The sequence below is a fragment of the Rhinolophus sinicus genome, chromosome 1 (genome assembly GCF_057876585.1).
Source record: "Rhinolophus sinicus isolate RSI-liver-muscle chromosome 1, RSI-T2T, whole genome shotgun sequence".
NCBI lineage: Eukaryota > Metazoa > Chordata > Mammalia > Chiroptera > Rhinolophidae > Rhinolophus > Rhinolophus sinicus.
This window is the reverse complement of record NC_142501.1, coordinates 23,079,505-23,105,312: the sequence shown is the minus strand read 5'-3', so window position 1 is coordinate 23,105,312 and position 25,808 is coordinate 23,079,505. Positions and strand designations below refer to the sequence as shown.

General features: G+C 35.3%; 1 protein-coding gene across 1 annotated transcript in view; it reads left to right on the top strand.

Moving 5' to 3' along the window:
* The window catches only part of CFAP54 (cilia and flagella associated protein 54), a 252,362-nt gene that overhangs the window by 183,640 nt on the left and 42,914 nt on the right, over nt 1-25,808 (top strand). The window contains exons 53-63 of the mRNA XM_019732067.3: nt 812-959; nt 1,765-1,922; nt 2,090-2,269; nt 2,377-2,503; nt 7,402-7,572; nt 8,891-8,996; nt 9,908-10,001; nt 18,988-19,086; nt 19,640-19,781; nt 23,138-23,311; nt 24,849-25,072. Of these exons, the coding sequence (XP_019587626.3) occupies nt 812-959; nt 1,765-1,922; nt 2,090-2,269; nt 2,377-2,503; nt 7,402-7,572; nt 8,891-8,996; nt 9,908-10,001; nt 18,988-19,086; nt 19,640-19,781; nt 23,138-23,311; nt 24,849-25,072 (1,623 nt within the window). The remainder of the gene's footprint in view (nt 1-811; nt 960-1,764; nt 1,923-2,089; nt 2,270-2,376; nt 2,504-7,401; nt 7,573-8,890; nt 8,997-9,907; nt 10,002-18,987; nt 19,087-19,639; nt 19,782-23,137; nt 23,312-24,848; nt 25,073-25,808) is intronic.

The following is a 25,808-nucleotide window of genomic DNA, read 5'->3' as shown; positions in this document are numbered from 1 at the left end:
CGTTGTTCTAAGTGACTTTAAAGTTCCCAAATATCTAAGTAATGTTGATTACTGCCACCCCCTGGAAAAAGCTCTCTTTGCACTGCCCTTCAGTAGCTCTGGACACTGGCCCCCCTTTGTAAAGTATAACAATGAGGATGGTAAATCAATTATAATATGTGTTTGGGATGTGAGCAGCATGCAGCACATGGATTAAGCAGCATGGATTAAGACTGGGGGCTCTAGATTTGGAAAGACACAAGTTTGAATCCCACCTCTGCCAGAATATGATGGAGTTTAAGCAAATAGTTAACCTTTCTAGGTCTCAGTTCTCCCATCTGTAAAACAGAAATGGTAATAACTCCTCTTGGGCTTGTCAGGAGGATTATATGAGATAATGTGTATAAGGCGTGCAGCATGGTGCTTGGCACATAATAAACACTCAATAAATATTAGCCTGTATTATTTATTATTATTTAGTCTTTAAAGTGATATTTACAAAATTTTTTGAAGATATGGAAACTACTGATAATATAATTTGCCATGAAAAATTCGCACTGCAAAATTCAACAATGAGTATAGAGAGAAAAAGAAAGGCTGAAAAACAGTATACCAAAATTTCAATAGAGGATTGTAGGATTATGGGTGATTTTATATATTTATTTGTTTGTGTATTTTTTATGTTTTATGGAATGTACAAGAATAATTTCTAAGATTAAAAACTTAATGCTATTAAATGATAGCTGATGATTCTTTTAACTTACATTTAGCATTAGGCTAGAACTTTGACATTGTTAAATGGAAAGATAACCATGATTTTAACATTGTTTAGGTCACTGAAAATAAAGACGATAATGAGTTTTTAGATCCTATTTCACTAAATTCTCGAGAATATTTCAACATTCATCTGTGGTTGAGGTGCCGCTTAGCACTGGTGACTGCATTTGTTGCACAGATCCGTGGCATTGGAATCGTGAAAGGTACAAATATCCTATTTTCTTAATCAAAGTTTTTATAAAAAACTGATTAGATGTAAGTAACAGATGTTTTATTGGGATATATTTTATTATAGCATTAGCATTTTATAACTTTCTAGCTTGATCTGTTTTCAGAATAAAAAATTCAGGTTACTAAATAAGAAAAAATCATTTTCAACAGTCTCTTGCACCACTGAAAATGGCACATATGCAAAGCCGCCAAGGAGATTTCTAAATACTAACGTGCAGGTCTCCCTGTCACGTAGGAAGGCAACATAGTGTAAGAGTCCCGAGCACAGTCTCTGGAGCCACCCACCTTGGGTTCAAATGCTCATATCACCACTTCCTTGTTGTGTGATCGTGGCCAAGTCTCTTAAACCCCTATGCCTCGTTTCCTCGGCTGTAAGATGGAGATCATTGTACCTATTTCATAGGATTATTGTCAAAATTAAATGGGTTCAATTTATAAAGTTCTTAAATCAGCCTGGCACATATAAATGTTAGTTCTTACACTGATTAGTAAGTATCTATTTGTAAACTTATCTACCGTCCCATCTCTATCCATCTCCCAAATTATTTCACGCAGTATTATTACCACTTTTGCAGCATTTGAATATACCCTAAAGTACTTCCCCCCCAATTACAACATGTTTATTTTCAATGTTTCATGTAGTCCATTTGTTTTCTGTCTTTGTATCTTCCTGTTCTATATTACACAATATTCCTGTGATGAACTTTGGGGATATTACGCATATATAATTTCTGACTTTCTCGGCACGTTTTAAGTAGCTGCATTTGTTTATTTTAGAAAACGATATGACGGATTATGTTAGCCTCATCAATGAAGTGTGCGTGGAAGCAAAAAGTGCAGGCGACAGGGAGCTACAGGCTGAATTCTTGATGCAAGCTGTAATCATTGGCCTGCAAGAAAAGCACTTAAAGGCAGACATCATAACAAACCTTCAGGTAGGAAACTTCATTCACATTGATATTTACTGAAGGATTCTGGTTAGAACAAAAGGAGAGAATTTTAAATTCCATTAGGTACTGAATACATAACAGCCAATATGGCCAGCTCTTGTTTCAGTGAATTGCAAACAGTACGATCAAAAGGAATAATTTTATTTTAATAGGTCATAATACATTTGCTTGAAGGAAGTGAGTTTATTTCTCCTCGATCTTGTTTAACCTTGGTGAGAAGCATGCTTTTGCTGGATGACTTAACAAAAGCTGAGAAATTCAGAGAAACTCCCTCTTCGAAAACAGAAAAATTAAATTTGTTGACTCAGTCTCACAACATTCTTATTGAGCAGGTGAGAATGGTTTTGTGTCTGCAAGATTTAGAAACATATTTTTCTTTTTTTTTCTTATTCTAGACCCCATTAGTTAATTATTACCCATTATAATGTTTCTTTTACAGATGTTAACTTTTGGAGAGACAATAGAATTTCTTTCATCAAACACTGCTTATGCAAGTCCATTACAGCCTTTGAAAAATGTCTATCTCCCTCATATCATGTTACTGGCCAAAACAAAAATGAGAATTGGTAAGCACACTTAAACATATATTACGCTCAAGTTACTGAGTGTAAAATTTGTATGTTGTTTTCAGTCATGCTATCATATGAGTGCATTTATATGGGCAATATTTATGAATACTCAGGCTCTATTTATTTAACTGGTAGATTTTGATCATTTACTAATGTGCCAGGCTGTATGTAAGGACCTGGGAAGTTATTGGAGATTAAATCAGATGTAGTCCCTGCTCTTAGTGTGGGAGACAGAAATAAACAAGTAAATAAACCATGTGTAGGAGTGCATGTTATATCACATATCACATCATTATAAATATTGTAGAAAAATAAATATTTTAATACTTATAAAATTGAATAAAATACATATTGTATAAAATAAAATGTGTATTTGATAACAACTAGACGGGAAATCAGCAAGGATATAGAAAGCTTATATACAATAGTGAATTATGTGTATGTATATAATTATAAATTGTTAGTGTTACGAAAGATGTGAATAAGATCTGCTGGAAAAGAGCAATGAACGGAGGGCTGCCCGTTTCAGTAGTGTGATTGGGGAAGGCCTCTCTGTGGAGGTGGCATTTAACCCGAGACCTCGAATGTGAGTCAGTAGTTATGCGTAGTAGAGGCAGAGGAAGCAGTGAGGCTCTGAGGTCAGGGCAAGCTTGACATATTCTGGAACTGCCAGGAGACAAGTACAGCCAGAGCAGAGTGGGCTAGGGGCAGCCTATTGGGAAGAGCTGAGCTGGGGATGGTCTATGTTTTAAAATACTACCCTGACTGCTGAGTGAAGAGTAGATTGGAGGGTAGACTTGAGACGACCAAGAATGGCCCTGGTTAGAGCAGGTGGACAGGTAAGCAGAAAGCTTACATACAGCTCCTCAGAAACTACGGAGGAACTCAGGGACATGTTTCGAAGTTTCTCCAGGACCAATCTGATCTTTGACCCCAGGCTACCTGCCTGGAGCTCCAGGCTCTTGTGCAGTTCAGAGAGGGAAGAATATCTTGTATCAACTCTCTGTTCTAACCTGTATTAACCACGCCTTTTTATTTTCTGTATTTCTGATGCTTTGACATCAGGTGCCTTGCTAACCAGGGAGGACTTTCCCTCCCAGAGTTAGCCAGTTCCTAGGAAATAGCAAACCTCGCTCCTGTGAGCATGCCTTTCATATGCAAACTAACCATTCCAGAGCCCACACCATGGACCTTTATTGGGTTCCTTTATTGTCCTTTGTTGGGCTGTTACATTCCTTGCCACTATTCCCCGCCCTGATCACCCTGGGGCCAGCTATCAGACTAGTAGCAGAGCCCCCTGAAATTATTCAAACTAGCCAATCCTAAACCTGCTTAGCCTGCTTACCCTACCCAACCAATTCCTTCCCATGAAAACTGTAACAAAAGTTCTCATCCACGGTTGCCCTGGCTCCCTCTACCTCCTGACCAACCCCGGTACTTCCCCTGTGGCCCTGCCTGGAGTGCTGTGCCCCTTCCTCCTGGGAACTGTAGCAATCTGTCTTTTCAATGGCAGTGGTCTCCTGACCTGTTAACCTCATCATACCTGAATAATAATAAACTCTACCTTTTAAAACATTACCCCTGCCGCCTGGAACCCACTTGTCTCCTGCCCCAGCACGTGCTGTCAGCTCAGGAGAGGGCGAGGGTTGGACTAGAATGGGGAAGTTCGGCCCACAGAGGTGCGCGCCAGCCATCATCTGTCCAGAACCTTTTCCCTTATTTTCCATCTGACGCTCCCCCTCATTATTATTATTGATCCTTATTATTAGATGATTGTCATCATCAAATGTGGATTTTATTACTTTAGGTAAATCACTTCACTTCTATGTTGTTGAATTTCCTTATTTAGGAAATTACGGTGGCTTAGCTGACCTCTAGAATTCCTTCCAACAATCTGATCCCATGAGAGCTATTTTTCTGCATTTTTAGTCCACAGTTTGTTATATCCTCAGTATATTTAATTTCTACAAGAGCTTAAAGTACAGATTGTGTTAAATTGTGCAGATCTTGTTAAATCAAACGTATTCTCTGCTCTCCTGCCTTACTAATCTTGAAGATGTGTCACCATTCAGTAGCAATACTGGTACTATTTTTTAGACTTACTTGAAGCAGAACAGCTTGCTTTCTTTTATATTATATTAAATACAGACTTAAAAAACATAACCAAAAGCAGCTTTTTGTCAAAACAATGTCAGTTTCCCAACTTTTTTTTTCACAGCATTAATGTTTATTGAAAAAAGGAGCACTTCAATATTATGAAGCATAAAACACTTGATGTGTTCTCCACAGTTTTCCTTTTTAGTGATAGTATAGACTGCATTGCAAGAATAGAGCCACATAAAAATCATTTTTTTCTTGTGAAAGCATCAGACAGAAAAAAAAGCATTTTCAGATTATTGTTATAAAATAAAAATAAGCATCACAGTTATTTAAGATTATTTTTCCCATTAATTACTGAAACTTGGGCTTCCTTATTAGATGAAAAAGTCAATTACTAATTGTATGATAGGAGGAAGAAAGTTGCAAGAATGATGCTGGCGAGTGGGAAGATAATAGAGAGCTGAGCCAGTCACCATCTGTCCTCAAAGAGTTATTGTCTAGTTAGGGAGAGAGAGGAAAAAAATAAATAAAACAGTCAATAATTTCCGTAACAGTTTCTTTTCTAATTTTAACAAAAATCTAGAAGACGATTTAGGTACCATTATTATATATTAGTACTATGTTACATAGTACGATATTATATATGGTATGTAGATAGCACATATATTACCTACGTAAGTGCCTCGATGACATGAAGATACTTGATATTTTGTCTCATATTAGTAAACAGCTGTAGTATAATATGAAACAATAATGAAACATAAAAATGGGAGATGTATTGAAATATAAAGTTGTATTGGACAAATGATATCCACATATCTCTCTAATCACACTTGGTAATTGTTGGGGTTAAAGGCATGGACTCTGGAGAAAGAAGTCTGCTCTAATTCCCATGAGTAAGTCATTTAAGTTCCCCGTGTTTCAGTTTCCTCTCCCATCATGTGTGGATAAGAAAAGTATGTACGAATCTCACTGGCTTGTTTTTGGATGAAACAAGTGGAATTTGTACCATGTTTAGGAGGGCACCTAGTTTGTTCTAAGAGCTTTGTAGGTGTTAGCTTTTCTCACTGTTCCATGCCTGGCTACCTTCCTCTCCTGGGCGCCCCCGAGAAGCAAGGCTTCAGTTTCTTCATCTCCCCATTCTCAACAGTGTGCTGTCATCCTGTCTTGTCCAAGGAGAAGGAGAGAGAGAGAGAGAGAGAGAGAGAGAGAGAGAGAGAGAGAGAGAGAGAGAGAGAGACTTTTTCCACTATCCTCCGGTTCATATAACACATTTTGAAATAAAAATTTACAAAAAGTCCTAGATTTCCTGAAAGCTCTGTGTAGGGTGCATAGCATCCCGGAACTGAAAATTTTCAGAACCAGAAGAGACCTCAGACATTTTCTAGTTCTGCTGCCTCATTTTTCAGAGGACACTCAAGGCTCAGAGACACGTAGGGACTTGTTCAAAGCCTCAAATGACATGGGAGCACCAATGACTGGCTCAGACCCAGCACTTCAGCTGGAATCTAGGGACTGTATCATTCTGCAACCCTGTATTGTCTTTCTGTTAATATTCCACTTTGGGGTGTGATAAACTATCCTATCAATGTAGTGTTTCCTCCGGTTGCCTTCTACTTTTTCTCCCAACAGTTCTCTTCTTTAAAATTACCAAAAGATAAGGCAATCATCAGCTGTCAGCCTCAACACTACATTCTGAGTAGGCTTCCCTGACATTTTCCAGGTCTGAGCCAGGGCTCCAGTAACCTGCTACCACAGCACCCATGCTTTCCCTGCCACACAATTGACCACATGGTATTTTGATCACCTGTCTGGGGCCATTAGCATTACCCATTAAACACTAGGCTCCGTGATTTATCTCTCTTAAGGAGCTTTGCAGTGTCACGGGTTAGGGTGTGGGCCCTGGAGCCAGCCTGCCTAGGTTCAAATCATGGCCCTGATACGTACTAGTCTTGAGACCTTGGGCAAGTTACTTAAGTCTGTGTCACCGCTTTCTCCTCTGGAAAATGGCACCCAGGCAGACTCGGAGTCATTGCTGGGACGATCACACGAGGTCCTGCTTGTCAAGTCCTTGGGATGGAGACTGGCTTGCAGGACGCACTTAATAAACCTTAGCTCTTAATTTTCTCTTTTTTCATTTTTATCCAGTGCCTACGCACTCAGAAAATATTTGTTCAATAAATGTCTCTCTGTCCGTCTGTCTCTGAGGCCACACAGATGAAATCTAATGCTTCTTCCATACAATAACCCTTCATTATGTTAAATGATGATGGGACCACACACAAGGATAGCACTTGGGCCTTGTCCTTAACAGGTTTAGCATTGAGTTGGGCTGACAAAATATGCATAGCAAGCAACACAAAACAGCTTTTGTTTCTATTCTATAGAGCTGAATAGAAACAAAATCGCTACCTAATATATGCAAGTTTTATTGGAAGCAACATAAAACTTCATAACACTTCCAGATGTTTCCCGGTCTTAGGACCACAGAAGTTGTTTTGTAGAGCGTTATAAAAATTTTAGAACTGACAGAGCGACTTGAGAGATTATCCTTTCTTTTAAAAATGAGAAAACGTTGACATTTATCAAACATAAAGTTTCAAAGGGCTACTGTTATAGTTCATTGAAATATTTGGGTATTGAGTTTCTTTCAAAAATTTCTTAGATGCTAAAAACTAAAGACCGCCAGGGTTCTTAGTGGGTGCCTTGCTGTGAGAGCAGTCTAGTAACTTGGAGGCTTATTATGATCACTGTATGCTTTATTATTCCCTCATTATCCAACTGTCTTTCTTTAGGACATACAGCGGCCAAGCAAGTGTATTGTAGTAATAATATAATGAAAAGTAAAAAGAAGGATCCCTCAAAGTGGTTTCCTGCTCTCCAACTTTTTGAACTAGCATTGAAACTCTGTAGGATATCAGCAACAGAAGAACATGAGGTGGAAGCTGAAATCCTTTTTCAGAAAGGTAAGATGTATTTGGGGCCAGAACTATGGTAAAGTTTGTGGAATTATTTTCCTATTAACTAACTAATGGGTTTCTTGAAAATCTAGTTACTGAGTATAAAAAATATAGATTTTTACAAAGGCTTGGTGATGACAAACACATTAATACCTCTGCCAAATTCAGTTTTAGATAAAGAAATTATTTTAAGTTTACATCTAGACAGAAGAAAGAAAGTACTCCTTAGCTTTTTTTATGATTACAATTGCCCCTCCATGTTCCATGTATGACTCAAAAATGTCAGCATCAGACACTGAGCTATAAATAACGTTACTTAAATAATGCCTGGAAGATGCTTTTTTTTCTGCATCATTTCATTACTTAGCTAAGCATTTTAGTTCATTTGCAGAAGAGACATACCCATTTAAATTAAATTGCTACAGCAGACCTATATTTATGACTTATATACAATACATATTTGCATAACACATTCATATGATTTTATTGTGGCCATTTTATCCATGAGAAAAACGATGATGGTGACGAGTGCTATCATTTATGGAGCATCTCCTAGATGTTAGGCACTGTAGTTAGTGGTTTACATCTCATACTGCTAATTCGTACAACAGCTCACATGGTTGGCATGGCCATTCCGGGTTGACAGACAAGGAAAGTAAGGTGCAGTCTAGTTACATAGCTTTTCATAAATCAGCAGCTACCAAATAATAGTGCCAGATGTTAACCTTGGGTAGCCCTGTGCCCTGTTCACATGCTGCATGAATCCTTTTTATAGTAATTATCAGATTTCCCTTTCCTGCCCTTTCTGCTGCTACAACAGTGCCATTCCACCGCCGTTGGAAGGCTGCTGCTCACCGTCAGGACTGGGAGCTGTGTGAGAACTGGAGCATTTGCATCATCCAGCGTGGTTTACAAGCCTTTGCTGGCTTCTAGGACTTTTTGTTTTTAGAGTTGTTTTCTATGATAACTGTGGTAGTAGACAAAGGAAAGAGAAAAATGGGTGTAGAGAAAAGTAATGAGTACCTCAGGAGGAAAGGGAAGCACAAAATAAGGAAATGGAGAGAAAAGGAAGAGGGTAGGAACAGTTGTGTCCAGAAAGCCAAAGGAGGCTTTGACTCATTGCTGCTAACGGAGCCTTGAGATGCCCGCGGAAGAAAGCAAAAGATCTTTACGTATGGCTTCCCTCCCAGCAAGAAACAACAGACAGACAGATGAAAAGGAAAGCAATCCAGTTTTCTGAATTTTCAGCATGCAATATTTGTTCTGAAGTTCTAAATGATACAAAAAGGAAAATCCATCTTTCTGTATCTTTTTCTCCTGTCAGGCAAAATAGAACGTCAAGTATTAATGGAAGAGAAATCTGCAAATGCACAACTTGAGAGTTTATCTGAAGCTATACAACTAAGCTTGAGACATGATCAAAACTCAGGGTAAAGCAAATATCTTTCCACTGTTGTAACAATGTGCGTGTTTTGGTTTGAGCCCCATGTTCTGGTGGTACATTGAGTATTCAAAGCGGAAGTGATGGAAGACCCTCTTCACACAGCAGGGCTAGTTCACTGTATCCAACAGGTTTCCGGACTTCCTTTTCAAGCTTGTTGCTCTTGGCTCTAACCCAAGGTGTTTAAAGCGATGGTTGGTTATCATGGTGGCCTATTGGACTGTGGCTCTCTTCTAGTCTGCACTTAGATCAATCTCCAGTCAGTCCCAGAATGACAGGGGCCTCCCCTGCATGTGAAATTGTGTCTAAAAGAGAATATGTGGATTTTCATTCTGGTCAGTAGGACTAGGGTGAGCCAACTTAATTCTGTATAAAAATCATCTCCAGATTGAGAGTATTTCACAATAATTACAACTGCACTAACCTAAACGTCCCCAACTGACAGGTCCGATAGTGAACACACAGACCTACCCATAGCAAATAACTTCTTTCTGCATAACTCTATGTGTCTCTTTCAGTATAAATTAGTGTAGGAGGGTAGTTAAATGCTTGATTTTCAAGCCAGGTTCCTCCAGTCCGCACCTTCACTTCTTTACTGCCTTGTTTGCTGGAATATCCCAGACTAGTGTTGGTGCTGGGCTTCATGGCAGCCACAGCATGGAGTGTTGCCAGCACAGGACAAGGTAGAAAGCTCAGGTCTCACCAAGAGCTCCTAATTTCAGTAGGGAGGCAGAGGCTAGTGTGTGTGCGGAAAGTGCTGTGAGAAGAGGTGGTGAGTTTGGGACAGATGCTGCTTTTGCCTATTTTCACCTTTCATTAGCTCAGAAATTATTGGCGAATGCTGCAAAATGATTATGAGTGGTGAAGGTATTTAAGAAGTACAATGCTCTATTATTTTAGGTTGATAAGGGACTCCTACCTAGAGATGGCCCTATTATATTTACATCTGAAGAAGCCAAAGAACAAGCTTTCAGTAGAACCATTAACACCTAAGGTAATGAACTATTTTATTAGAAATTTTAAGTTAATTGCCCTTTGAACTTGCTATTTTGGTAACACTGTGCTATTGAAATAATGCGACTGATTTTCCTGTGTGACTTAGAGAAATTACCATGTTCCCCCGAAAATAAGACCTAGCTGGACCATCAGCTGTAATGCGTCTTTTAGAGCAAAAATTAATATAAGACCTGGTATTATATTATATTATATTATATTATATTATATTATATTATATTAGTCCGGGTCTTATATAAGATCCGGTATTATATATTATATTATACCCAGTCTTATACTATGTTATGTTATGTTATGTTATGTTATGTTATGTTATGTTATGTTATGTTATGTTATATTATATTATACCTGGTCTTATATTACATTAAAATAAGACCGAGACTTATATTAATTTTTGCTCCAAAAGACACATTAGAGCTGATGGTCTGGTTAGATCTTATTTTCGGGGAAACACGGTAATTTATTGCTTGTGGTGACACTCAGATTTGGATACCTCTTTGGATATTTTACATAAAACTCTGGAAATAGGTTTCATGTAGACATTTTTGTCTGTTAAAATGTTGTCTATGAAATGTAGGTGCTTGTAAATACTGTAAGCTATTAGTGTGAGTTAGGTAATTGCAGGATATGACATACTGCTTGCACAGTAAGGTTTTCATTACTGATGTGGCCTTCAAACAGACCACCTTTTGATAGAGTTACTAATTCATTCATCACATATCTGTTGAGCAGCTACTGTGACCCCGGCAGCATTCTGGAAGGTGATTAAATAGTGTCCAAGCCAAAGTCTGCCCTTGTTCTCATGGACCCACCAAGAGATTGTTTCAGAAAATTTTGGTGTCAAGTTTCTAATTTTTGAGACAGCATAAACATGATTTAAAACCATTAGGCAAATAAGATTTCAGTCAATTGAATTATTCATATGGTAGCTGCCTTCAGTGATAGCAGCCATTTTTTTTTCTATCAAAAATCTATGATTACATAGAAAAGTTGCTTTTTGTGGTGTGATAAACATGTTGATTTTCAGTAAGAGAAAACAAAAATTGTTTTCCTAGCAAATGGCGACACAAATGAATAGGATGCTAGGATAATAATATATCAACTTTTTGGTCTTTATTAGAGAAGTGCTTATAATTAAGAGCTTGAACAAGTTAGAATCTGAATGAAGAGACCACTATAATTCCATACAATATCATCATTTTCTGTGTATCTTGACATGATATAAATGTTTTAGCAAGTCATACAATTACTAGACACACAGAAAACAGCCAAAAACAAATAAAAAAATTCATCCAGACACATTCAAACCATTGAAATATAACATTTGAGATTTGTCCTAATAAAGACAATGCTTCATAAACCCTTAAAAGAAAGCATTATTGTTTCACTTTTATGGAATCCATATAGTGAATAACCAGAGCACTGGTTTGGATTTGAATCCGAGCTTTATGGCATATTTGCAGAGTGATTGGAGCCTTTCCAAGCTTAGATTTCTCATCTGTGAAAAGGAGACAATGATGGTTCGGAGAATTAAACAATGTAATGGGCTTGGCACGTAATAGATACTCAAGGGAACTATTCGCCATCACTATGTAATTTCAGTTAAACATCTACAGTCTATCTTTCTAAAGTATTTTGTACATAGTAGGTATTCAATAATTATTTGTAAGCTAAGTTTACTTGACTATTTTTTGAACATTCATTCATTTATTCATTCATTAACCAAACACTAACTGAGTGCTTAATGTGTGCCAGGCATGTTACTCTCTTTCCCTAAGGGGCACAAAGTCTAGCAAGGGAGAGAAATAATCATATCACAATGTAATGAGGACTGTAATATAATCAAGATATGTCAAGGAAGGGAAGTGGAGCCAGGTAGGAGCTGATTTTGCTTTGGGGGAATGCTGGAGAAAGCTGCACCGATGAGATGAATTTTGAAGGATCAGTAGAAGTTTTCCAAGTCAAGTGGGAAAAAAATCGTCCAAAGAGAGAGACATCAAGCACACGTTTTAAAAATAGATTTGTTGAGGTATGATTTACATGAAATTAACCTATTTTAAGAGTGCAGTTCACAGATGTTTAGTAACTTTACAGAGTTGTGCAACTATCACCGTCAGCCATGTTTAGAACATTATCATAATTCCAAAAAGATCCCTAGTGCCCATTTGCAGTCATTCCCATTTCCACCTCTAGCTTCAGGCAACCACTAATCTATTTTCTGTCTCTATGGATTTGCCTTTCCTGGATAATTCACATAAATGGAACTAAGCAATATGTAGTCTTGTGCCTGCTTTTCCCCCTTAGCATTATGTTCTTGAGGTTCACCCATGCTGTAGCACGTAACCACAGTTTGTTCCTTTTTATCACTGAATAGTATTCCTTTATATGGATATAACATATTTTCTTTGTCTATTTAACAGTTGATGGACATATGAATTGTTTCGCTCCCCTTTTTTTTTGCTATTACGATTAATGCTGCTTTGAACATGCATATACAAGTTTTTATGTGGACATGTTTTTACTTCTCTTGACTGTGTACCTAAGAATGGAATTACTGGGTCACATCAAGTCTATGTTTAGCCTTCTCATGATCTCTCAGATTGTTTTCCAAAGTCAGTTAGTTACCAGCAGTATATGAGGGTTCCAGTATCTCCACAGCCTTGCTAACAGTTATTATTATCTATTTTTTGACTGTCCATTGTAGTGGTGTGAAGCAGTATTTCATTGTGCTTTTGATTTGCATTTCCCTGATGGCTAATGATGTTGAGCGTCTTTTCAGGTGCTCATTGGCCATTTGTAAGTGAAACAAGTCAGACAGATAAAGACAAATACTACTTAACGATTTCACTTATATGTGGAATCTAAAACAATAAGACAAATGAATAAGTAAAACAGAAACGGACCCACAGATAATAAAGAACAAGCTGATGGTTGCCAAACGGGAGAGAATTGGGGGATATGTACTTTCCAATTTCAAAACTTACTAATAGCTACAGTAAATAAGACAGAGGATACTTATGTAAGGGTAGACTTATAAGTCAATAAAACAGTATTGGGAGTCTGTATATTTTAAAACAATACACACACATATTCATGATAAAATACTTATGATCTACATTTACAATTATAATCAGTTAATTTTGACAAATGTGCTAGGGCAATTCAATGAAAAATCAATCAATCAATCGCGTAAAAACTCATAACTCAATAAAAAAGATAAATAACTCAATATAGGTTATGGTCAAAGGATGTGAATATGTTGGCATATAGGTACAATGGAATATTACTCAACAATAAAAAGGAGTTAGGAGTTTTTTATGTATATTCTAGATACAAGTCCCTAATTAGATAATATGATTTGCAGATAATTTATCCAGTTGGTGGCTTGTCTTTTCAACAAATGGTGCTGGAACAACTGGATATCTTTGTGCAAAAAGATGAATTTAAATACTTCCTCACATTTTACACAAATATTAATTCAAAGTGGATCATACATAAACATAAAAGCTAAACCTATAAAAATTCTAGAAGAAAACACAGGCAAAATCTTCAACTATGATCTTCCTTTTCAAAATTGTTTTGACTACTTTGAGTTCTTTACATTTTCGTATACATTTTAGGATACACTTGTCATTTTATGCAAAAAACTGTTTTGGTAGGGATCGTTTATACGTCAATTTGGGGATAATTGCCATCTTAACAATATTGAATCTTCCAATTCATAATATGAACTGTCTCTTCATTTATTTAGATATTAGCTAATTTCTCTCAACAATGTTTTTACTTTTCAGTGTACACATTTTTTACATTTTTGTTAAGTTTATTTTTATTGTGGATGAAACTTTTTCTTAACCTCATTTTCAAATCATTCATTGCTGCTTTATAGAAATACAGTTGATTTCTGTGTATTGAGTTTTGTATCCTGTGACTTTGCTAAACACATTTATTAATTTGAGGTGTGTGTGTGTGTGTGTGTGTCTTGCGATTTTCTGCATATACAAGTAAGATCATGTCTTCAGCAAACAAAGACAATTTCCCTTCTTCATTTTCCATCTAGAAGCATTCTTTTTTCCCTTTCTCTTTCTTGCTTGTTTGTGTGGGCTAGAATCTCCTATGCAATGCTGAACACCTTCCCCATCAAAAAATGCCCACCATACTTTTTTTTCCAGTCCAAATCTTTCTATTCTGAGCTGAAGCCCAACCTCCTCAATAACGCTTTCCTCTCAATTCAAAATGAGTTCTTTCTTTTTTTAATGTCTGTGTCACTAATTGTTCTTTCATTATAGTCATTTAAGGTTATTCTGCATTCTTCATTTAATGCCTATCAGTCTTGTTTCCAGAATTTAAGAAGGTAAATGTTAATATAGCAGTAAGCTGGCAACGGCTACCCCAGAGCCTAGGTGGTTTCATTACAGCTAATGACTAGGACCTTTGTGTCTTGAGACAGAGCTGTATTGCTTAGATTCCCCACAGGCAGATCTCTGCAGGTATCAGCCGCCAAGCCTTACACATGGTCTAGGCCAAGCCACATTTACATATTGTATTTCTTGCTCTAGCATCAGCACTATTCACTGTCTTCCCTTTTACTTGAGAATCTTGTAGCCAGAAGTAGAAGAAGATATTTTTGTTACTGTTTCCTTTATTCTACAAATTTGTTGAAGATTAAAGAATTGGCCAAAACACGAGCATCGAAAAGTAGAACCAAGCAGTCTACTTGAACTTTGTCATCCAGATTAGTTAAATCTTAAAAATTGACTGTTAATACTTATTTTGGTTATCTTTAAAAATGTAAAACAAGTATTATGTTGCTGGTGAAGTTTCTTTTCTCTCTGTGTTTTTCTGTAGCATTGACTTTTTTATGTTTTAAAACAATACACACACATATTCATGATGAAATACATCTTCATTCATCGTTAGTTTTTACTGTTTTATGGAACTTTATAATTACATTGTTCCTTTAGTAGTTTCCTAGTTAGAAAGATGATAGCAAATAGCTTTTAGAAACTTTAAAGTAATATTCTCATTTCTGATATCTTTACATACAATATTTTCCATTTGTAGATCCTCTATTAAAATGGTAAATATCATTTTAGGTAAAGTAAATGCTTTATATAAAAAGCCACTTGTGTTTATTATTAATATTCAAATAATGCAAGCTCCTTATTGAAAATTAGAAAAAATGTTAAGCGAAATCTATTTATCCTTAAGCCTGAGATAACACTGTTAATAATTTTTTCTGCTTTTATATACAGGGAATATATATGTGTATATATCTTTTTTTTTTAAATGGGTTCATATGTTGCATCCTATCTTATAATGTACACTTTTATTTCCCCATATACTTTGAACATCTTTTCATGTCAATAGGTACATATATATTATTATTCTCTTTTTTCCTTTTTAATTCATTATTGATTTTTTGCATAATTTAAAAAAATGTTTTATTTTATTTAAAAAGTACTTTCAATTACAGTTGACATTCAGTATTATTTTATTTTAGTTTCAGGCATACAGTATAGTGGTTTGACATTTATATAATTTACGAAGTGATCCCCTCTGATAAGTCTAGTACCCACCTGGCACCATACGTAGTATTACAATATCATTGACTGTATTCTCTATGCTGTACTTTATATCTCCATGACTATTTTGTAACTACCAATTTGTATATCTTAATCCCTTCACCTTTTTTACCCAGCCTTCCAATCCCCCTCCCTTCTGGCAACCATCTGTTTGTTCTCTATATCTATGAGTGTTTCTATTTTGTTTAATTGTTTATTTTGTTCTTTAGATTCCACATGTAAGTGAAATCATATGGTTTTTTTTTTTTTCCTCTGGCAAGCAACCATCAGTTTTTTCTCTGTATCTATTTCTGCTTTATTTGTTCGTTTATTTTGTTTTTTAGATTCCACATATAAGTGAGATCAAATGGTATTTGTCTTTCTCAGTCTGATTTATTTCACTTAACCTAATATCCTCTAGGTCCATCCATGTTGTGGCAACTGGTAAGATTTCATTCTTTTTTATGGCCAAGCAATATTTCATTGTATATAGGTACCATATATCCTTTATCCAGTTGTCTATTGATGAGCACTTAGGTTGCTTCCACATTTTGACTATTGTAAATAATGCAGCAAAGAACATAAGGGTGCATATATCTTTTCAAGTTAGTGTTTTGGATTTTCTTGCATAAATACGCAGAAGTGGGATTGCTGGGTTATAAGGTGGGCTCTCTGTTTTGTTCCACTGATCTATGTGTCTATTTTCATGCCAGTAACATGCTGTTTTGATTACAATAGTCTTGTAATATAGTTATATCAGGTAGTGTGACACCTCCAAGTCTGTTCCTTTTCAAAATTGCTGTGGCTATCTGGGGTCTTTTGTGGTTCGATATAAATTTTAGGATTATTTGTTCTAGTTCTGTGGAAAATGCCATTTGTATTTTGATAGGGATTGCCTTGAATATGTAGTTTGCTTTGTGTAGTATGGATATTTCAGTTATTAATTTTTCCTACCCATGAGCACGGTATATACTTCCATTATTTGTATCTTCTTCTGTTTCTTTCCTCAATATCTTAAGGTTTTCTGAGTATGGGTCTTTTACTTCTTTGGTTAAATTTATTCCTAGGTATTTTTTTTTTTTTTATGCAATTGTAAATGGGATTGTTTTCTTGGTTTCTTTTTCTGATAGTTTGTTATTGGTTTATAAAAATGCAACCGATTTCTGAATATTAATTTTGTATCCTGTTACTTTACTGAATTCATTTATTAGTTCTAATAGTATTTTGGTGATCTCTATGATGTTAGCTGTGGGTTTGTCATATATGGCCTTCATTATGTTGAGGTATGTTCCCTCTATTCCCGCTTTGCCGAGAGTTTTTATAATAAATGGATGCTAGATTTTGTCAAATGCTTTTCCTGCATCTGTTGATATCATATAATTTTAATCCTTCATTTTGTTTATGTGGCGTATCACATTAATTGATTTGCAGATATTGAACTAAATTTGTATCCCAGGAATAAACCCCACTTGATTATGGTATATGATATTTTTAATGTATTGCTGAATTTGATTTGCTAATGTTTTGTTGAGGATTCTTGCATCTGTGTTCATTGGGGATATTGGCCTATAATTTTCATTTTTTTGTAATGTCTTTGTCTGTATTTGGAATCAGGGTAGTGGTGGCCTTATAAAATCTTGGAAGCCTTCCTTTCTCTTGAATTTCTTGGAATAGTTTGAGAAGCATAGGTGTTAATTCTTCTTTGAATGTTTGGTAAAATTCACCTGTGAAGCCATCTGATTCAAGACTTTTGTTTGTTGGGAGTTTTTTGATTACTGATTAGATTTTGTTAGTAGTAATCAGTCTGTTCATATTTTTTGTTTCTTCTTGATCCTGTCTTAGAAGAGTGTATGTTTCTAGGAATTTACCCATTTTTTCTAGATTATCCAATTTTTTGACTTGTAATTATTCAAAGTATTTTCTTTTCATTCTTTGTATTTCTGTGGTGTCAGTTGTCACCTCTCCTCTTTCGTTTCTGATTTTTCTTTTTAGTTCTTCCCCTCTCTTTTTTTGATGAGTCTGGTTATAGGTTTACCAATTTTATTATCTTTTAAAAAAACCAGCTCTTGGTTTCATTGATCTTCTGTAATTTTTTTTTAGACTCTATTTCATTTATTTCCACTCTGATCTTTATTATTTCCTCCATTCTACTCGCTTTGGGCTTTGTTTGCTGTTCTTTTTCCATTTCCCTTAGGTGTAAAGTTAGACTGTTTATTTGAGATTTTTCTTCTTGAGGTAGGCCCGTATTGCTATGAATTTCCCTCTTAGGACTGCTTTCCCTGTGTCCCATGGATTTTGGGTCATTATGTTTTCATTTTCATTTGTTTCAAGGTATCTTTTGATTTCTTCCTTGATCTTATTGTTGACCCATTCATTGTTTAGTAGCATGTTTTTTAGCCTACAAGTGTTTGTGTGTTTTTCAGTTATTTTTTCTTGTAATTGATTTCTAGTTTCAGACCATTGTGTTTGGAGGAAATGTTTGATATGATTTCAGTCTTCTTAAATTTATTGAGACTTAAATTTATTGAGACTTCTTAAATTATTGAGACTTGTTACCTAACCTGTGGTATATCTTGGAAAATGTTCCCTGTATACTTGACAAGAATGTATATTCTGCCTTGTTGGGGTGATATGCTCTAAAAATATCAATTAAATCCATCTGGTCTAATGTGTCATTTAAGGCTGCTGTTTCCTTGTTTATTTTCTGTTTGGAAGATCTGTCCATTGATATCAATAGGGTGTTAAAATACCCTGCTATGACTGTATTACTGTTAATCTCTCCCTTTTTGTCCATCAATATTTATTATATATATTTTGGTGTTCTTATGGTGCATGCATAAATGTTTACAAGGGTTATATCCTCTTGTTGTATCATTATGAAATGTCCTTGTTTGTCTCATAATAGTCTTTGTTTTAAAGTCTATTTTGTCTAATATAAGTACTTGCTACCCAGCTTTTTTTCATTTCCATTTTGCATGAAATATCTTTTCCCATCACTGTACTTTCAGTCGTGTTTGTCTTTCGATCAGAAGTGGGTCTCTTGTACACTGCATATGTATGGTTTTTGTTTTCTTATCCGTTCAGCTATCCTATGTCTTTTTATTGGAGCATTTAGTCCATTTACATTTAAAGTGATTATTGATAGTTACATAGTTATTGCCATTTTATTATTTGTATTTATGTTCCCCACCCTAGTTCTCCTTATAGAAGTCCCTTTAACATTTCTTGTAATACTTCTTTGGTGTTGATGGACTCCTTTAGCTTTTTCTTGTCTGGCATACATTATTCTTAATGGCTACATAGTATTCCACTAAATTGTTATCTTCTAAAGATGAAAAAATTTATCATGAAACTTTATAGTATTTTTATATATCTTTACCATAAAATATTTGCCATATTTTATAGGCTTCTACTAGAAAACATAGTTCTATTAAAGAACCAACAGTAAATAGATTTGAAATGTACAAGTCATTGGCCTGGATTGCAATAAGAGCTGCTGCACAGGTTGGTGTGATCTTTACTTAATCTTTCTTTTTTTTGTCACATCTGTATTCTCCACCTACTAGCTGTTAATACAACACAATATGTTTGTACAAGAGGAAGGAAAATTTTATATTCTTTGGGATTTGGGCTAATGTTTCTTTGGGAAGATTAGAAATGTACTTTATGTATGTAGTGTTTTAATTTCTATTATCCAGACCTGTCTTTGTTTGTTTTAACTTTTCTTTAATGGAAATATTGGCAGATACACAGGTACACCTATTTGACTTTTGGTAGATATCTGTCATAGTTAGGTAAGGTAGCATATTTAAAGTGATTTTTACATTAAAAATATAAAGTGACTTATACATTAATTAAATTTTCAACAGTAACAATATCTTTGACAATGATATATGCTACATGTTGGGGATAACATTTTTGAGGATGTCTTTATTTTTTCTTCCAATATATGTCAAATTTTATTTTATGAATTCATTTTTTCATGTTATTTACCTAATAGGTAATCTCTGAATCAGAAAGCTTACATTTATGAATTCTAATTATGCATTACTTTTAGGTCAATGAAGCTGTGCTGGCCGTTAACCTACTTATTGGAAAGAAAAATGCTAGAACTGATAAAGTTAGTCAAGGGGTATTACCTAACATCCCAGAATTTGCCATTATGGATCTTTTGTCTTCATACACAGATTATTTGCTTGGTATGTTTTAATGGATAGGCATTTTATAAAAACCTGATATATGTCATGTGTAATCAAGTTTAAAAAGCTTACTTGTAGTGATTTGTTGGATTTTAGATAATGGTTTGGGTAGCCTCTGGTAGAGGATCGGGGTCTTAGGGCCTAAGTGCAAAAGAAAAGGATTTGGACATATAAATTTGGAGGCGGGGGATACAAACATTCAGACCATAATGTAAAGGAAGTTGTAGAAGCAGGAATCTGCCTGCAAAATAGGAAGCCTTTGCTCTAGCTGCACCCTCAGGCATCACACCGTCTCTGCCAGAATGCACACCAACAAACCAGATGCCTTGAATCCTGTCTCCTGCACCATTTAGCAGGGTTCCAACTTCCAAGTCCTGCACGGGTGCACTGAATTTGTGATACCTAAATTCCATCAAGGGACCTACCTGCCAAGAAATCTGGGAAACACAATTTTTATCTTTTTAACTTCTTCAATATAGGAAAGCAAATTTGGAGATTAAGATGGATATTGCGTGAACCAATCAGGTGCATACTCATACACTATTACGTTGACATTTTTTTCCCTTAAAAATACAAATAATAGCATAACTATACACACAGCTATGCCCCTTGTTCATTCTTTTCTTTAATTTAATATAAATATATTTATTATAAATTGTTTCAAATCAATACATAACTTTTTTTTATTGTTGCACAATGTTCCTTCGTAGAGATGCACCATAATTAAATTAGTCTCCCTTTGATAGAGATTTAGGTTGTTTCTAATCTTACAAATACATAGAACTCTGCTATAGATAAATAACTCACTGCTACATAGAGCTCTGCTATATATATAATTCTGTACATAGGCTGGTATATCTCTTGGCTCTTGGTCCAATTCCCATAGGGAAATTTCTGGATCAAAGGGTAGATCTTTTTGCAATTTTGGTAAATTTTGCCAAATGCCTACAATAAATGTTATGCCAGTTTATACTCCTGCCAGCAATTAATAAAAGGTCTCTTTTCCCTATACCCTTGCTGACATAAGTACATTATAAACATTTTTTAAAACTTTTGTCAATATGGCAGTGAGGGAAAGATTTAATTTTAATTTGCACGTATCATGATTTTAATACTAGGAATTAAAGGTTTTCTTCATTTTGAAAAGTGTGAATGGGAAAAAGCCTACTGGACTTACCTTACTCAATATTCAAACACTAGACCTTTTTAAAAGTAGGAGTAAGATTGCTATCACCACTTCTATTGAAAATTGTTCTGGAAGTCCTATCTTGCATAAATATTAAGCAAAAGAAATAAGAAATAAGTGGTACAAGTAATGGGAAAGAAGAATAAAGCTGTTGTTAACAATAGATTATTCACATGGACAAGTCCCAAAAACTAGAGGCAATGAGAATGTTTAGCAAGATTACAGAATGTAAGATTTCATTTCGATACACGTTTAACAGATAGTGCATTTTTAGAAGCTATCATTTACAATACTCCAAAAATGTATAAGGTATTTAGGGCTTAATCTACCTAAAAGTTATAAAACAAAAAAAAATATTGAAGGAGATAAGAAAACATGGAATATTTATAGTTAAGAAGATTCATTGCAAGATTCTAAGTCTTCTCCAAATGATCTATAGATTTACTGTAGCGTCAGTAACAATTTCAGCAAATTTTATTTTGTGGAATTTGACAAACTTATTCTAAAATTTATGTGGGAGAGCAAGAGGCAAGATTGGTCCAAAGAATTCTGAAAAATAATCTAGTAATTCCACTTCCAGGGAATGTTTACACATATGCATTAGACAAGATGTACTCAACTATTCATAGCAGCCTTGTTCATAATAGCAAAGACAAAACCACAGCCAACAAACCAAAACTTAGAGACAATCCATGTGAATATCAACAGTAGAACAGATAAATTGTGGCATATTCATATAGCAATGGAATATAATACAACAATGAAAAATTAATGACTTACAGCTACATACATCATGACTTACAGCTGCATACATGAATTTTTAAAGCATAATGTTTAGTGGAAGAAAGAATATCATAGATAAGTACGTGCAATATGATTTTCTCCCTATAAAGTTCCAAAAAGATAAAAGTAGTAATGCATTGCTTATTAAATAACAAGTAATAGATAATATATAAGTAATGGGTAAAGGAAACCTATGAGATTATTAACACATAATTTTAGATAGTGATTATTGCTGGGAGATGGGCTGAAGTAGAGAGGAGGAAATGGGATTAGCAAGAGCTTTACAAGGTTCTCCGAGTACTGGGAATATTTTGTTTGCTAAGCTGGGTGGTGAGTACATCGGGATTCATATTATTATTTAAGAAAATATGCATACGTCATTAACCATAGAATAACCTACTTCCTTTCTCCCTAGGAGCACCCACTACCCTAATCAAATATTATATATTTGTGTGTCTATACATAAATAATACAAAATAGTGTATTGAGTTCTTTCAAATTTATACAATAGTATTATACTCTGTCTTCTGGAACCGGCTTGCTAACTGAGTATGTGTTTTCAAAATCTATCCAGAACCACCCATATCATGCCCATTTTAAAAATGAGGAAATTAAGACTCAGAAAAGCAAAAGCCTACAGAGGCTTAAGGCACAGAGAGGTTCAAGGTCTCAACAATAGTGAGTGGTACAGCTGGAATTTGAACCAAGACACTACACTACATTTTCTGCCTATAGATCTAATAAATTTATTTTAAATACCATAAAATGAATAGGCTTCTTATTTTTCCAAGTTTCTATCTTTTAAAATTTTAGTTTACAAACAACAATGTCATGAATATCTTGTGGGAAATTCCTGGTACACATATATAAGTATCTGCATTTTAAATTTTATTAGATCCTGCCAAATTGCTTCCCCAAGAGGTTGTTCTCACAAGTAGTGTATGAAAATTCTGGTTTCTTCACATTATTACTAATATTTCTCATTTTCACATTTCAGGGTCTGTCATTTCCTGAGGGAAGTGAAATGATATTTGATTTCAATTTGCATTTCTCTGATTTTTAGTAATGCTGAAAATGTTAGCCATTTGGGTTTCCTTTTCTATGAGTTTCTGTTGGAATTCTTTGCTCACTTTTTCGTTGGACTATTTGACTTTTTCTTATTGATTGGTGGAAGGTGTTATTCATATTAGAGAAAAAACATTTCATACGTGTTTTAAATATATTTTCTAAGTCTATGGTTTATTGTCCTTTGTGATACAAAATAATTAATCAAATGTAATCCCCTGTGTCAGTCTTTCCTTTCTGAGTTGGGCTTTTTTCATACATTTCATTATTTTTTAAGAAAGGCATAATATTTGTATTAAAAGCTTTTTTTTCAAACTTTCAGATAACTACCAAGTTGTTTTCCAGACTGGCTATACATTTTTTAACCAAAGTGATAATGTATATGACAATACAGATGCTAGAAACAAGACTCAGACTAAGGTGGATATTACATGGATTCTTCTATTGCGCTACTATATTCATCTGCAGAGAATTAATAATATGAGCAAGCTTCTAGGTAAGTTTTTGATGGGTTAAGAAAAATCATATTCCTTTCCAGTTTCTATTTAAGTCAATTCTCTGATTTAGAATTATAAAATACTTTTGATACCTTTCTGAGTGAATTCTCGTCAGAAGATGAGAATTTCAGGGGTTCTTAAGTTGAGACACTCGGACCTTTGCATAAAATAGTATTTCAATGTAGTTGATTTCCTTTGGCATTCTATATGTTTTATTTCATGTATTTAAAACATTATTATAGGGAGGTATCCAGAGTCTTCCCATGACTGCCAAACTGACTCATGTTTTAAAACAATTAAGAACCAGAGTGATCACAATATGACAAGCTTATAAAATTAGCAAGATGAAATTTGGGCTTTAAGGAGAGAGTCTTTCAGTATCCAGTATGTAAAAGAGAAGAAATGCATGACTTCAGAAGGGATATTTAACTCCATGGAGTTGTTCTGTTTTGTTAAGTTTTTTGTTTTATCATTGATGTACCTACAGAATATCCAGAAGGACTGGTATAATCTGCTTCATATCCATCCCTTTGTGGTTTTGGGAATGTGTATTATTGTGTTCAATCTGTGCCTGTGAAATGGGTGATCCAGTGTTGCTCATCAGTGCCATGGTCAGAAAAGACAGTTTGACCTATTCCAGGGCCCAGTGATGGAGAAGCCAGCAAGGCTAATAGGCGGAGCCACAGGGTGGCTAAGCGCAGTTATCAGGAGTTAGCAGTGAGACAGCCAAGCACCCAGAAAGGGGTCAGGGGTTAAGGTGCCTCATGTTGGGTGCAAGAACAATGGAAGTCGAGTGGTGAAGCAAGCGGACATGAGCCAGTGCAGCAGACCCTGGTTATGCCCTGCCCTGTACCAACTCAGCTCACCTCAGTTCAGCTGCTGACACTTCCCATGTCAGGTGCCCACATTTCACTGCTTTTCTGCCTGGGCTTCCTCGGAAGTTACTGAGGCTTGCCCAGCCCAAAGGAAGGGCAGCCTGAGAGTGCCAGGATTCCACACACCGAGGAGTAACCGTCAACTAACGTGGCAGATCAATATTCCAGCTTCCCAGTCCTTTGATGGGACAATTCTACATGTTCTTTCTTCAGACGACACCCCCCACCGCCCAGCCCTGAGCCCTCATTGTTCATAGCTGTGGCCCATTCATTAACTCACTCTCAGTGGCTCTTTTCTTTTCTCTGTCACATTTTCCCTGTTCTCTGACTGGTGCTCTTTGGATCATTTTTCAAATAAATTACCTGCACCTAAATTCTTGCTTTAAGATATTTTGTGGGGAGAGCCCCAAACAAGACAGCTAGAGAGAACATTTTTGCGTTGTGAAGGCTTGGAACCTCAATTAACATCCTTACATGCTTCTGAGATTTTCTTTCCTTTCTGGGGCAAGAAGCAAGTCCATTAATGTGTAAGCGCTAAAATGTTGGAAAAGTCCCGGAGATGGGGATATACTGGTTAGTGGTTAGTGAGCAAAAGAGAATAATATTGAGACCATTCTGTTATCTAACATGACTCTAAATTAAGCTATTTTTCTTCCTAAAGCATCTCCAAAGCCAGGTTCTGGAATTTCTTTGCCAGATGATACACTTCTCACATCCCTTTTCAACTCTGGGTTGATTTTGCGCCAAAAAGAAATGGATGTTTTCCTTAAAAGATTCTTACAGCTGTATTGTTCCTCTTGTATTGATGAATTTCCAAGAGAACTATTGCAAGGATTAGAAAATTCACCTTTTTCAGAAAAAGTCTTACATGACTCATCAGCCAAGGTAATGTTTTGAAACATTATATATTTTTGTAAAAGTTCCTAAAATCATCCTCATATTTCGGAAGGGAGCACGTTAACCTCAGTACTGGCATGAAGAATGTCTAGTGTCCTCAGAGTTCCTGGGGAGGCTCATTTCTGTTTTGTCACATAGCGAAGTCAACCAGACATCCTGGATGTCTAGGAAAGCTCACCTTTCAAGTGTTTTGTTTTGCGGTCCTCGTACATCTTCAGACTGGCTCAGAATTTTCTATATTCCTGAACTTAACATCTCTCAGGCAGTAATTTTGCCAAGAAGTTACACAAATTTCAACATAATAACTCCATAATAAAACTAGACTGTGAGTTTCTAAATCTATGCTGAATTTCATTGTTTTAAATATGTAATAAAAATCATTCATTGTATTTTTTACTATCATGAGTGTGACTAAATAGGGTAAAATGTTTAAATAAGTTAAAAGTTTGAAGGTTTCTTGTTGTTTGAAAAGTTATTAAATTAGATGGACTTTCTCAAAATATGTAATATGGAAGCTTCTTTTAAGTTACCTGTTGAAGAGAAAAAGAGGAATGTAAATGAAGTTTTGTTATTTTTTAAAGATACTAAGGTCTTGAATAATAGTAATTTTTAAATAAACTACCAGAATCAGTGAATTGGAAGATACAAAAAAGTGAAGTGTTTTATTAAAAATAGGAAAGTATATTTGAAACGTGGTATCAGACACTCTTAGTTGGTGGAGAAA